At 37.2% G+C, this 13,758-nt stretch overlaps 1 protein-coding gene and 1 pseudogene across 1 annotated transcript in view; one reads left to right on the plus strand and one right to left on the minus strand.

The window, feature by feature from the left end:
- Positions 1 to 13,758, plus strand: part of LOC147571463 (EF-hand calcium-binding domain-containing protein 13-like) — a 134,212-nt gene that overhangs the window by 33,001 nt on the left and 87,453 nt on the right. Inside the window, 3 exon segments of the mRNA XM_086696352.1 lie at positions 410 to 481; positions 6,133 to 6,276; positions 9,955 to 10,029. Of these exon segments, the coding sequence (XP_086552478.1) occupies positions 410 to 481; positions 6,133 to 6,276; positions 9,955 to 10,029 (291 nt within the window).
- LOC147571464 (U4 spliceosomal RNA) lies at positions 12,203 to 12,329 on the minus strand (annotated as a pseudogene).

Raw genomic sequence — 13,758 nt, forward strand, 5'->3', positions numbered from 1 at the left:
AGTTAATTGGATCAGCTGATAGTAATGGGGACACTTGGGTCTGTCAGGATTGGTCAGTATTGTCAAGGTGTCTTAATGGATAGCATTTTGACTGGGTTTTCATGATGGTATGAAATAGACTCCTTAAGTTTCTCATGGTCCATCTATATGGTCACCTTTCCTTTTTCCTATATCTATCAAAAATTGAGGACCTAGCTCAGTCCATTGCACTTTATAATAGGTGTTTAAAAATTATTGAGTAATTATCAAAATGAAACGAACTGACCTAATTCAGAGACAGGATATGAAAGGAGAAATAGAATTACGATGAAGTGAAGAAGTAGTTTTTTTTCATAGTTGTATGAAACTATGAATTTACCTTTTATGCAAAAATATAAAGAATGCATGATCTAAAGTCTTTATTTTACAGGAAATGGAATGGTGAAGTTAGATGACTTTATGAGCGCTCTCTCCAAGGAGCAAAGTCTCCCTGAATGTGATGGTAGGTAGGAAATTTATTTTAAAATGATTTGGAGGAAAGAAGTGGTTAGGTTGAAAAGAGGTTCAACTGAACCGAGTTTGCTTTTTGGGTAGGTACTTAATAGTTCTGAAATTCTCAGGCAAGCCATGAAAACTTGATGTATTAGGGTAGTGATAGCTAACTTGCTTCCCTCACAGAATTGTTAGATGGATTTTAAAAACTGTAAAGTACTACACAAATGTAGAGTAAGGTAATGAGGAATTCCAATAGGGGATTAGCCCCATTTTTAGCAATGGATGGGTGATTTGATTTTTAATTTTTTTATAAGGAACTTGTTTGAATGAAATACTGGTTGTGTTTCCCTTGTTTTAGAACATTTCTAAAAAAAATTGTATTAAGCTATAATTTACATACATAAAACTCACTCACGCACTAATTTTCATGAAATGTATAGAGTCATACAATCAACACCACAATCAGTTTGTTAAAAATTTTTGCTTGCAATGATTTTGGGTTTTTATGCAAATAATTAAATATTTTTCAGCAAGATTAACATGAGAAATGAAAGATACTAAGCCTTGGTGTTTTTATTTCCTTTTGTTTATTCATATGCTGAAAAGGAAAGATAAGCTTTTTGTGTCTTCCCAAAGGATTTCTCAGATAGAGAAAAATTAATCCAAAGGAAGAGATTTTTTCTCTCATACTTACATGAAGTCTCATGTTAAAAACTACATTATTGTGGCGCCTAGGTGGCTCAGTCAGTTAAGTGTCCGACTCTTGGTTTCGGCTCCGGTCATGATCTCACAGTTTGTGAGTTCAAGCCCTGTGTTGGACTTCTTGTGGACAACACAGGGCCTGCTTGGGATTCTCTCTTTCTCTCTCCGCCCCTACCCTGTGTGCTCTCTCTCTCTCAAAATAAATAAACTTAAAAAAAAAGCTACATTATAATTTGTCATGAATTGCTTAAGTGGTGTTCTTAAAGACACTATTAGCAAATTTCTTGAGTGCTTTACCTTGTAATCATTCATTCACGAACTCAGTCACCGTTTCATTGCTGTTTTGTGAAGTAGTGTCTTGGTTGTAGCCGACTCCTCCCTCCCATTTCCCCCATTATACTGTTTTTAAAATTTATTTTATTTTAACGTTTTATTTATTTAAATAATCTCTACACCCCACATGGGGCTCAGACTCACAACCCCAAGATCAATTGTCTCATGCTCTTTGGACTGAGCCAGCCAGGTGCCCCTAAAATTTATTTTTAATGGTGGTATCTGACACGTAACATAAAATTTGCCATCTTAACCATTTGTAACTGTACAGTTCAAGAACATTAGGGTTAAGTATATTCACACGGCTGTACAACGAATCTCTAGAACTTTTTCACCTTGCAACACTGAAACTCTATACCCAGTGAACAACAACTACCCATCTGTGCCTCTCCAGCTTCTGACGACCATCATTCTACTTCCTGTTTCTGTGAATTTGCCTACTCCAGATACTTGACTGGAATCATATAGTATTTGTCTTTATGAATGAATGGCTTATTTCACTTATCATAATGCCCTCAGGATTCATCCATGTTGTAGCACGTGTCAGATTTTTCTTTCCTTTTCGTGCTAATATCACATTGCATGTATATGCCACATTCTGTTTGTCCATTCACCCGTTAATAGACACCCTCTTGGCAATTGTGAGTAGTGCTGCTGTGAATGTGGGTATGCAAATACCTCTTTGAGCCCCTGCTTTCAATTCTTTGGGATATATAATCAGAAGTGGACACAATCCAGGTCTGTAACATTTCCTTCACTCCTAAAATTCTCTTGTGCCCATTTACCGTTAATCTCTACCTCCATTCCCAGGCGACCACTGATTTGCTTTCTGTTTCCATAAAGTTGCCTTTTTTTTTTTTTTTTTAACATTTAATATAAATGAAATCATAAAACATGTGGTCTTTTGTGCCTGACTTCACTTTTTTGAGGCTAATTCATGTTGTCGTATGTATCAGTGGTTTGTTCCTTTGTATGGTTAAATAAGTCCATATTACATTTTATAGGTATGTTCCCTTTTGTTGATGGTTCACCAGCTTATGACATTTGCTTATTTGCAGTTTGGGACTGGTATGCATAATGTTGAAATTAACATTTGCATTGCAGTCTTTCTGTGGACATGTTTCCATGTCTTTTGGGTAGATTCCTAGGAGAATAATTGCTAGTGTGTATGGTAAATTTATGTTTTACTTTTAAAGAAATTACCAAACTGTTTTCCAAAGTGGCTCTACCATTTTCATTCTCACCAGCAATGTGTAAGGATTCTGGTTTCTTCCTATCCGCCACATGTAGGTATTATCTTTTTGTTTATAATCATTATAATAATTGTGTAGCGGAATTTCATTATGGTTCTAATTTTGCATTTCCCTAATGACTGATAATGTCAAATTTATTTGCACATGCTTCCCAGCTGTTCATATATCTTTGGTGAAATAGATATTCAAATCTTTGGCCCGCATTTAGAATTCCATTTTGATTCATCTATAGTGTTTCGGAGTATATCTCTCTGTATACCTTTTAAAGTTGTTGCTTCAGGTATATATACATAACTTATCACACTCTATTGGTGTCATCATTTTGCCAGTTCAAGTGAAATACAGAAGCCTTATCTCCATATACATCCCTCCCTCCTTCCTTTATGATATAATTATCTTAAATATTTCCTTACATATATTTAAAACCACATCAGGTGGTATTACTTTTACTTCAACCATCAGACTTGATTAAAAAATTCAAGAGAAGGAAAGCCTACTATATTTACCCATATTTTGACTTACCATTTTCTTTTTTCCTTCTTGATATTCCAGAGTTTTTTTTGTTTTATCCTTTGTTTTCTGTTTAAGAACTTCCTTTATCCATTCTTAGGTCTACTGACAACCAATTCTTTTAGTTTCCTCTCATCTGAGAACATCTTGATTTCCTCTTCCTTCCTCAAGAATAGTTTTTCTGAATATGGGATTTTACGTTGATAGTTCTTTACGTTCAGCACTTGAAAAATATTGTGTCACTTATTTCTGGCTTCCATGGTTTCTGCTGGAAATCCTGTCATTCAAATTGGTTTTCTTTCCCTAAAGTGTTTTTCTTAGGCTGCTTTCAAAATGTTCCCTTGTCTTTAGTTTTCAGAAGTTTAATTATGATGGATCTTGACATGGATTTCTTTGGATTTATCCTGTTTGAGGTCCACTTTTGTCTTGGATCTGTAGGTTAATGTCTCTTGATAAAAATTTGGGAAGTGTGCAGGCATTATTTCTTTGAGTGCCTTTTTAAGTCTCTTTCTCTTCTTCTGGGACTCTGATGGACACAAATGTTAGATCATTTTTATATTCCTACAGGTCTCTGGAACTGTTCGTTTTTTCTTCAGTTTATTTTCTCAGTGTTGTTCATCGGATGATTTCAGTTGCTGTCAATTCATTGATTCTTACCTTTCTCTCCTCCTTTCAGCTGTTGAGTCCATCCACTGAACTTTTAATTTCAGTCATCATATTTTTTAGTCATTAAATTTCCATTTGGACTTTCTGTGTTGGTGTTTGTGCAAGAGAAAAAGCAGGCAGCTGTCCCAGTCCTCACATACTGTCCCTATACAGGAGAAGACCCCCACCCATCGGCCCAGCCTGATAGGCCCTAGGCCTCTACCACCTTTTTCCTTCCCCAGGCTCTAGGACTGACGAGATAAGCTGATGGTTCTTTGGGACGCCCTGAAAAAGTTGACGTGCTGGATAAACTCTTTACCTCTCCAGGAGGAAACTAAGAGCTGGGAATTTTAATCTCATCCTGTGCTGAACAGAGGGGAGGATCACTGCCTTCTACCAGCCCAAGCCATCGCTTTATTCTACCCCAAATACTAGACTGTGCTAGACCCATCAGAGCTCCAAGGCTGGCAAAACAGAAGCCAATCTTCTGGGGAGGCATTTTGGAAAAGCTGAATTTCTGGATATGTGGACCAAACTCTTCTTCCCCTTGGGTGAAGCTGGGAGCTAGAGTCTTTTTTTTTTTTTTTTTTTTTTTGGATCCTATGGTGCTGCATTGGAGGCAGCACTTGTGGGAGGGTGTCCCAAATGTCTGTACCAGCTTCAGTACGTCTTGTTTTGCATTCTCCTGGGATACAAGAGCCTGTCAGTTAGTTTCTAATTTATCACAAAAGGAATTTATTTTTTAATTTCTGCTGAATCAGTGTGTTTGTGGGGAGAAGAAGGGTCCAGGGCGTCCTACTTAACCATCTTACTGACATCACTCACAAGCTGTTTACTTTAAAAAAAAAAAAAATTTAATGTTTATTTCTATTTGAGAGAGAGAGACAGAGAACGAGAGTGGGAGAGGGGCAGAGAGAGACGGAGACAGAATCTGAAGGTTTCAGGCTCTGCGCTGTCAGCACAGTGCTCAACACAGAGCTTAAACCCATGAGTCATGAGATCGTGACCTGAGCTGATGTCAGGTGCCCAACCAACTGAGCCACCCAGGTGCCCCATCAGCTATTTACTTTTAAGTGAGAATTTTTTTCTTCTAAAAAGTCCTTTCACAAGATAGTATCATATATCTTGTTCTACATATTTATACATAAAAATTACCTTTTTAAGAATCATTTTAAGAATCATCTAATTCAGACATCATTTTGATCATTTCTTTGTTTAGTAATCCATAATGACGTCCAGTGACTGCCTAAAGTCGATTAACTCCTGATAATGGCTTTAATGCCCTCCACTGCCCAGCTTCCTCGCTTTACCTATCCTGATCTTCTATTAGAGAAAATCTATTTGAGTTTAGTTTGTTCCAAAATTGACACAAAAACACACCCGCATGCATACCTGTCGACCCCCTTAATAATTCTATGTGTTTGTAAGTTATTTTAAGAAAATTTTATTGCGTAGGCACCTGGGTGGCTCAGTTGATTGAGGGTCCACTTTGGCTCAGGTCATGATCTCGCCGTTCCTGAGTTTGAGCCCCATGTCTGGCTCTGTGTTGACAGCCTGGAGCCTGCTTCAGATTCTGTGTCTCCCTCTCTCTCTGCCCCTCCCCGACTCATGCTGTGCCTTTCTCTCTCTCTCAAAAATAAACATTAAAGCTTTCATTGCAGTAAAAATTTGTTTAAATTTAATGGAGGGAATACTGCCCAAATTTGTGAAGCATATATTCCAAAGTATCATAAAAAGACATGTGGGATAGTTATTTCCAAGTGATAATATTTATGTATACAGAAGATAAAAGATTAACCAGGGACTGAGCCATGTATTGCTACAAAACCTTACCCCAATTCATTATTCAGGACTGAAAGTTTTCTACTTATTTCTGTATCTGCTACCGAGAAACAGACTACTAAGAAAGTTTAAATTGTTAGAAAATTAAATGGGGAAATTGTATAATATTTTTGTTCCTATGCACTTAAATTGCAATTAAATTGGCACTTCCTTCGATACAGAGATGATAGCAAAGTAGAATATATTTTTGGCTCTCATTTTGTACTTTGTTGGTTTTCAGTATTAAAGATCTGGTAATTCTTTTCACATATAACATTTCTGAAGTTATTTTCTATGCTTGTTTATTTAGTGTTAGAACTAAAATTCATCTTACTATTGGTGTTTTCTTTTTGACTTATATTTAATACTCATTAGCATACTGCTTTATTTTCAGTGTTGACTGATGTCATTAAAGCCATTGATAAAATTAAAGATGAAAATATTGATTATGAGGATATGAATACTTGTCTTCAGCATTTTGGAGGTTACCTTTCTAAGCCAGAATTTGAGAAGATCGCAGAGTTGACTGAAGCTGACAGTAAGTGAAAACTGGGTTGACACATGTGAAAAGATGGTCACTTTGCGATTTTTTTTCCCTCAGAATAATGACTTTATTTTTTTGATTAGAAAAAAGTCCATTAAAATGAAGTCAATACAGAAAAATGCTCAAAAGTACAACAAAACATACAAAATCCCATGATCCAGAAATATCCAGTATTAACAGTCTTTCCAGACACTTTTTTCCTACAGGCAAAAGTACAAACAAAAAGAAAGTAGAGTTTATGGTTTTGCTTTCTGACAAGGAAGAGGTCAGGACAAAAGTCGTTAAATGGGACAAACGACTCTTTATTATGCCAAAGCCTATAATTCATAAGGAAGGTACTAGTTTTGAGTATCTATACCCTTATAACTTAGCAGCATCTTTTCTAAAGAGAAAGGGTGGTTGTGAGATAGACAAGTGTGTGGGGCTATAGATGAAATAAGAATGGCCATGAAGAGTATGTGAAGAGTACAGGAAGAGTATGTGAACTTTTATTACAATATATTTCTTCTTTTGCGTGTATTAACATTTTTCCATAATGAAAAGCAAAAAAGGAATAGAACAAATGTAAGTTATGTGCCTTACGTGAGAAAATGATAAGACTTTGTTAAAAGACATTATAGAATACCTAAATAAATTGGAATATATCCCATATTAATGGACTCAGAGACCCCCAAGTCTGCCAATTCTCATAATTAGTTTACTTATCTAAAGCAATTCTAATAAAACCCTGACTTTTTGATGAATTAATTCTAATATTGGTATGCATAAACAAAGATCAAGAGTAGCTAAAACACTCTTGAGGAAGAAAAACGTGGATAGGGTGTGTGAGTGGTGTTGGAGGGATCTTGCTACCCTGGATATTAAGACTCATTATAAAGTTACAGTAAGTAAAACAGTGTGAAAATGGCACAGGGATAGAGAAATTGATAGGACAGGATAAGTAACTTCCAAATATATCTACACACATATAAGGAAACATATATAATGAGGTGGCAGATTACTGGGGGGGAGGGGAAGCACCAGTTAATAAATGGTGCTGGAATAATTAATTATTCAAATGTAAAAAATAGAATTGGATCCCTACCTATGTATCATATTCAGTAATGCTTTCCAGATACGAACACTAAAATTCTCGTTAGAGAAAGAAGAAAAATTTTCTGACTTGGAGTTACAAGGAATTATTTTTAAGATACAAAATCACTAACCAGAAAAGATTTATACATTTGACTACATTAAAAATAAGAACTTCTCTTTATTAAAAGGTAATACAAACAGAATGAAAATACAAGCCACAAATGGAGCAAAGATTATTATTAAAAAAAATTTTTTTAATGTTTATTTATTTTTGAGAGAGAGAGAGGTGCAGAGTATGAGTGGGGGAGGAGCAGAGAGAGAGGGAGACAGAATCTGAAGCAGGCTCCAGGCTCCCAGCTGTCAGCACAGAGTCCTAAGCGGGGCTTGAACTCATGAATTGCGAGATCATGACCTGAGCCAAAGTTGGATGCTTAGCCGACTGGGCCACCCAGGCATTCCAGAGTAAAGATTATCTGTAACACTCATAACAGCGAAAGATCATTGTGGAGAATAAATAGGAAACCCCTATAAATTAACAACCCAAGAGAAAAATGGCCAAATTACAAGAACAGCCATTGCCAGATGAAGCAACGTAAGTTGCTAATAATCATATGAAGTCTTTTTATACATCATAGTAATCAGGGAAATGCAGAATTTAGGTCACAATGAAATACCTTTTGATGCTGACCAAATTGGCAAAAATTAAGGTCTGTTAATTTAATTGTTGGTAAATAAGGCAAAAGTGGTAAAAGAACTTTGAAAAACATTATGTAGTATTCTGTAAGGTTTTCATACTTCATGGCTTAGAAAATCCATTTTTTAGTGATACATCCCAGAAAATCTCTGCACTGATGTGCAAGGAGACATGTTAAAAATGCTCATAGCAGCTCTGATCTTAATAGAAGAAGGAAGGAAGGAAGGAAGGAAGGAAGGAAGGAAGGAAGGAAGGAAGGAAGGAAGGAAGGAAGGAAAAGGAAGGAAGGAAGGAAGGAAGGAAAAGGAAGGAAGGAAGGAAAGAATGAACAAAAAGAAACAACATGATCGGTGATAGAATGTATAAATAAATTGTGGTATTTACCACTGATGCATGATGAAATACTGATAATGTGTACATTAGTGAAAATGAACTATAGCAATATACTATATGGATGGTTCTTGGAAATATAATATTGAATGAAAAAAGCAAGTCTAGATTGCTATAGTGTGATAATTTTTATAGAGCTGTAAAACAAAATTAAGGAATATTTTGTTTATCCTGTGTAAAATTATATGTAAAAAAGCAAGACCTTGGTTAATTTTAAAAAATTCAGCAATGTTCTCTCTGTAAAGAAGCAGTAGAATAGAATGGGGGAAGCACAGAAGCAGATGCAGTGGTGTTAATAATGTTCTTCAACTGTGAGGGAGAGGAAGGGGGAAAAACGTTACGGAGAGGGAGTGAGGCAAACCATAAGGGACTCTTAAATACTGAGAACAAACTGAGGGTTGATGGGGGTGGGGGAGAGGGGAAAGTGGCTGATGGGCATTGAGGAGGGCACTTGTTGGGATGAGTACTGGGTGTTGTATGGAAACCAATTTGACAATAAACTATATTAAAAAAATAATAAAAATAAAAAGTAATTTTGTCCTTAAAACAATAATGTTCTTCAAATGGGAGGCGGGTTCAGTGGTTCAGCTAAAACATTTGTGTATCAAATAGACATTATCAAAAATAGGGAATCTATTGCTTTAGAAAGTTATATGTTCCTGTTAGTGGATGTAAATCTTCATTAACTCTAACATTCCCCTAGGATTTTTCAAAGTCTCATTTTTTTCAAGTCTTTAAATATTTGGTTAAGAATACAAAGTAATTTGGTGCTCCTTAAAGTAAACTTCTCAAAGATTCTTTATCTTGGAAATAGGCAATAGGCTGTGCCTTATCTTTTATAGATTAGAATTGGAATTTGATGTTTTTAGTGGGATAAACAAAGGAGTAGTGTTATCAAAAGCTCATCCTATTTATATAAAACCTGTATATGCGGCCTTAGAAAATTCTTAGACATCTTTATCCATTCTAATATTGGGATATTATATATAATCAAGGAAAGACATTTTCTAAGTATAGAATGACTATTAAAACGTTTAATAGTTTCAAAAGTATACTGGAATAAAGATAACAATGTGAATGGTAGCCTGAGGTGGGAGAAACCAGAGGTCAAGAAAACTCACTTCTAATCTCTGATCTCGTATTTCCTTTTGTGACCTGGGGAAAAAAAATCATGATATCATGTCTAAGTATTTTTTAAAATGTATAAAACAATACACTAATCCTTTACCGACATATCTTTGAGTTGTTGTCAGGCCAAGACAAGATAATGTAAGTTAAAATTACAAATGTTGTGCGCTTGTAACTAGAAGGATTTTGATTAACTTTCCTGGCATTTTTCAGTTTTACTTTCTCCTTGTGTGTTGAATTGCTTTTTCCTCTTAGAACCGTATATTTTGAGTGGTATTAGCTGATGGCTATAATCATGTTATCTCCCTATAATTTATTTTACATAATTCAATAGTTGTCATAATTAACATTTGAAGATATTGAAGAAAATATTCTTTTCTCCTTAGAAACGAAAAAAGTGAATTTTAAAGGTTTCATTGATACAATGATGACCAATACGGAACGCTTCTCTGAAAAATTATGTAAGAACATCACATTTTGTGCTTTCATTTACTTTTTCAAGTTTATTTATTTATTTTGAGAGACAGAGAAAGAGCAGGGGCAGGGCAGAGAGAGAGAAAGGGAGAGAGAGAGAATCCCAAGAAGACTCCACACTGTCAGTACAGAGCCCAGTGCACAGCTCGATCTCACAAACCATGAGATCGTGACCTGAGCGGAACTCAAGAGTTGGACACACTTACCCGACTGAGCCACCCACCCCAACATATGTTGTGCTTTTAGTGGACCAACTGGTGTGACAAACTTTAGAAGAGTGTAGTAGACTAAAAGAGGCAGTCATCCTGTAGGTCGTCAGCCAAACAGATGCCTGGCTTACTGCTGATGTTTGGTTTCAATCTTCTCTGTTCATGATTTCTAAATCTCGAGCACTTCCACGTGCAAATGAATTGAAAGTTTTTACGAGCTTACTGTTTATCCTCACACTTACTGTAAAGAGCTAGAACCGTGTATATAAAATTCCTTTTTGGAAGATGTAAAATGTCTTCCCAATTTGGGGAAGTGATGCCATCTAGTGACTAGCGCTGGGTACTCACATGCAAAATTTCCTCTTTCATTTGTTTATATATTTTTTTCCATCTTCCAATTTATTCAGTAATGTTTACTGAGCCATTGTTATATATGCTTTCTGTTAAGCTGATGAGCTGTTAAGATGAGAAAGACAGTCTTGGCCACTCAGAAGCTCACTGTAAAGAAATATAAGGTCCTATATGTATATTTTAAATGGAGTGAAGTTAGTTTAGAAATTGAAGCTAAAAGTAGCATTTTGTTATTTTGTGCTTAGCTATTGGGTAATAGTGCATTTTAAGTAACAGTTATTTTACCTTACACTAGAAATCAATTTAATTTGCTTTCTATACAAGGTGGAACATAATAGATTAATTGGATGAAGAGATTATTTGCATGGTTAGTCACTTCATTTATCCTAGGAATTTTAGTTTCATGGAAATAAAAAGTTTTTGTTTTTGTTTTTAAACATTTTTATTATTTTTGAGAGACAGAGAGAGAGAGAGCACGAGCCGGGGAGGGGCAGAAAGAGACAGAAACACAGAATCTAAGCAGACTCTAGGCTCCGAGCTGTCAGCACAGAGCCCGACGTGGGGCTCGAACTCACAAACAGCGAGGTCATGACCCAAGCCGAAGTAGGATGCTTAACCAACTGATCCACCCAGGCACTCTGAGTTAAAAAGTTTTATTAGCACAGAGTTGTATAGTATATTATCTTACTCGTATCTAGAGTTAAATTTCCTTTCTTGTTGTTAAATATTGCACATTTATATTCACTGCTTTCCTTTTTTCTTCATCTGGCTGCTCATTTCTTCACCAGACAGCTTATTGGTTCTGTATACCTCATTGGGACCTTCCATCCATTTATCCCTCAACTTCGTCCTTACCCACCAGTCTCCCTGTTTTCACTTTTCTTCCTTATCCACTTGAAAATCTCTGGTCTGTGTACCTCGAATACCCTAAAGTCTTCAGTACCCTAAAGTGCCCTTTGGTTGCACCTGTCTGACAAAACTCCCAACCCTGGCTTCTCCTCGTGGCTGACATCATTTCTAGAGAAAATCATATAGCTCAGCAGATTGAACACTTTGAAATCTTGACCATCAGTGTCTGGTGGCCCTCAGCACTACCTAGGAATTATGTGATTCCCACCCTCTCCCAGTTAGTTTATTCTTTTACTCTCTGAAATAACTAATTAACAATCTCCATTCTCTCAAACTTCCATTCCTACTCCAACCTTAGCCCTTCTCACATTTAGCAGATAACTTAGCCTTTATAAGGAAAATAGAAGCCTGTCACTATTTTGAGGACGTTAAGGTATTTCCCAATATTTTCTCCTAAAAGTTCTTAAGTTTTTCTTTTTCATAGTTAAGTCTTTAATTCACCTGAAATTGATTTTTATGTTTAGAGTGAAATTGGGATCCAATTTAGTTTTTTTCCATAAAGATATTAGCTGGTGACCGTTTTATATTAATTCTTTGAGATTTACGTATTGTATAAATTGATTTGGAACCTGACACTCACACATGATGGCCTTGGGATTTAGGTTATCATTGGAGATTTTATTCCTTCTATCCATACCTCTGGCAGAGAACAGCCTTTCTTCTTGAATTCCTAAAAAGGTGACTAAAGTGTTTTTATTAATAATTTTCAGATGGAAAGATTTTCCGGGGCCCTGTCTTTTTTGGGAAAAGTTTTCAATTAGCAATAATCGCGCCTCGGATAAACCTCATTGGCTATGATACTGCCACTGTGCAAAGCTGGGCCCTGTCTTTTGTTTGTTTGTTTGTTTTGTATTAAGATTTTTTTTAATGTTTGTTTATTTTTATTTTTTTTTTTTTTTAAATTTTTTTTTTTTCAACGTTTATTTATTTTTGGGACAGAGAGAGACAGAGCGTGAACAGGGGAGGGGCAGAGAGAGAGAGGGAGACACAGAATCGGAAACAGGCTCCAGGCTCTGAGCCATCAGCCCAGAGCCCGACGCGGGGCTCGAACCCACGGACCGCGAGATCGTGACCTGGCTGAAGTCGGACGCTCAACCGACTGCACCACCCAGGCGCCCCTAATGTTTGTTTATTTTTGAGAGAGCAAGGGACAAAGTGCGAGCAGCGGATAGGCAGAGAGAGAGGGAGACACACAATCCGAAAGAGGCTCCAGGTTCTGAGCTGTCAGCACAGAGCCCAATGGGGGACTCGAACTCACAAACTGAGAGATCGTGACCTGAGTTGAAGTCGACGCTTAACTGACTGAGCCACCCAGGCCCTGGTTTTAAGTAGGCATCTCAATTATAATTCTAGACTTGTCTGTACCAAGTAATAACAATAATACTTATTATCTTACTCACATTTATTGAGGGTTTACTGTGTGCCAGTACTGTTTTAAATGTTTTATTTATTAACTCATTTAATTCTCACATCAACTCTATTATTTTTATTTTATGGATGGGAAAACCACGGCACAGAGGTTAAAGAAGTCACATAGCTAGTATGTGGTAGAATTAAGATTAGAACTCGGGTAGAGTGGTGCCTGGTTGGTTCAGTCAGTTGAGTGTCCGACTCTTGATTTTAGCTCAGGTCGTGACCGCAGCGTTGTGAGATGGAGCCCCACATCAGGCTCTGTGCTGGGCATGGATCCTGCTTAAGATTCTATCTTGAGAGGCCCTGTGTCAGCTTGGCAGAGTGGTGCCACCCCAGAACCGGGTGTGTGGAGTGGGATCCTTTAAGATGTTGGGGTTTGAATCCCAGCTGAGCGCCTGGGAGGTGCAGGAGACTGTGGAGCGGGACAAACTGACCAGCTCGTGCCTGTGCTGTGCTGTGAGGGCTGCCTGAACAGGGTGGTTTGGTCTAGGGAGGAGAAACTGCCATGATGCCATTTTCCTCCAATCACCAACATGGTGGGGCTTCAGGGAACAGGACAGCAGGCCCCCAGGGGAGGTTGGACTGCTTACACCAAACCCTGCCTCACCATGCCTGGCAGCTGCATATCTGCTGGAGGGAGAATTGCCACTTACCCAACCAGAGGGTCCCTCCTCCAGACCAGCACAACCGCTGGCTCCAGGGCACCTTCGGACAACGGTCCGGCAGTTTCTCATTTTCTGATTTGATTTTTGGTGATACCTATTTTCTTTTCTTGTCTTTTCTCCTCCTTCTTCTTCCTTCCCTTCTCTATTCTGGTTGTTAAGTTGTGTAAGC

This window comes from Puma concolor, unplaced genomic scaffold (assembly GCF_028749965.1).
Source record: "Puma concolor isolate L17-30 unplaced genomic scaffold, mPumCon1.1.hap2 unalloc_scaffold_26, whole genome shotgun sequence".
Lineage (NCBI taxonomy): Eukaryota > Metazoa > Chordata > Mammalia > Carnivora > Felidae > Puma > Puma concolor.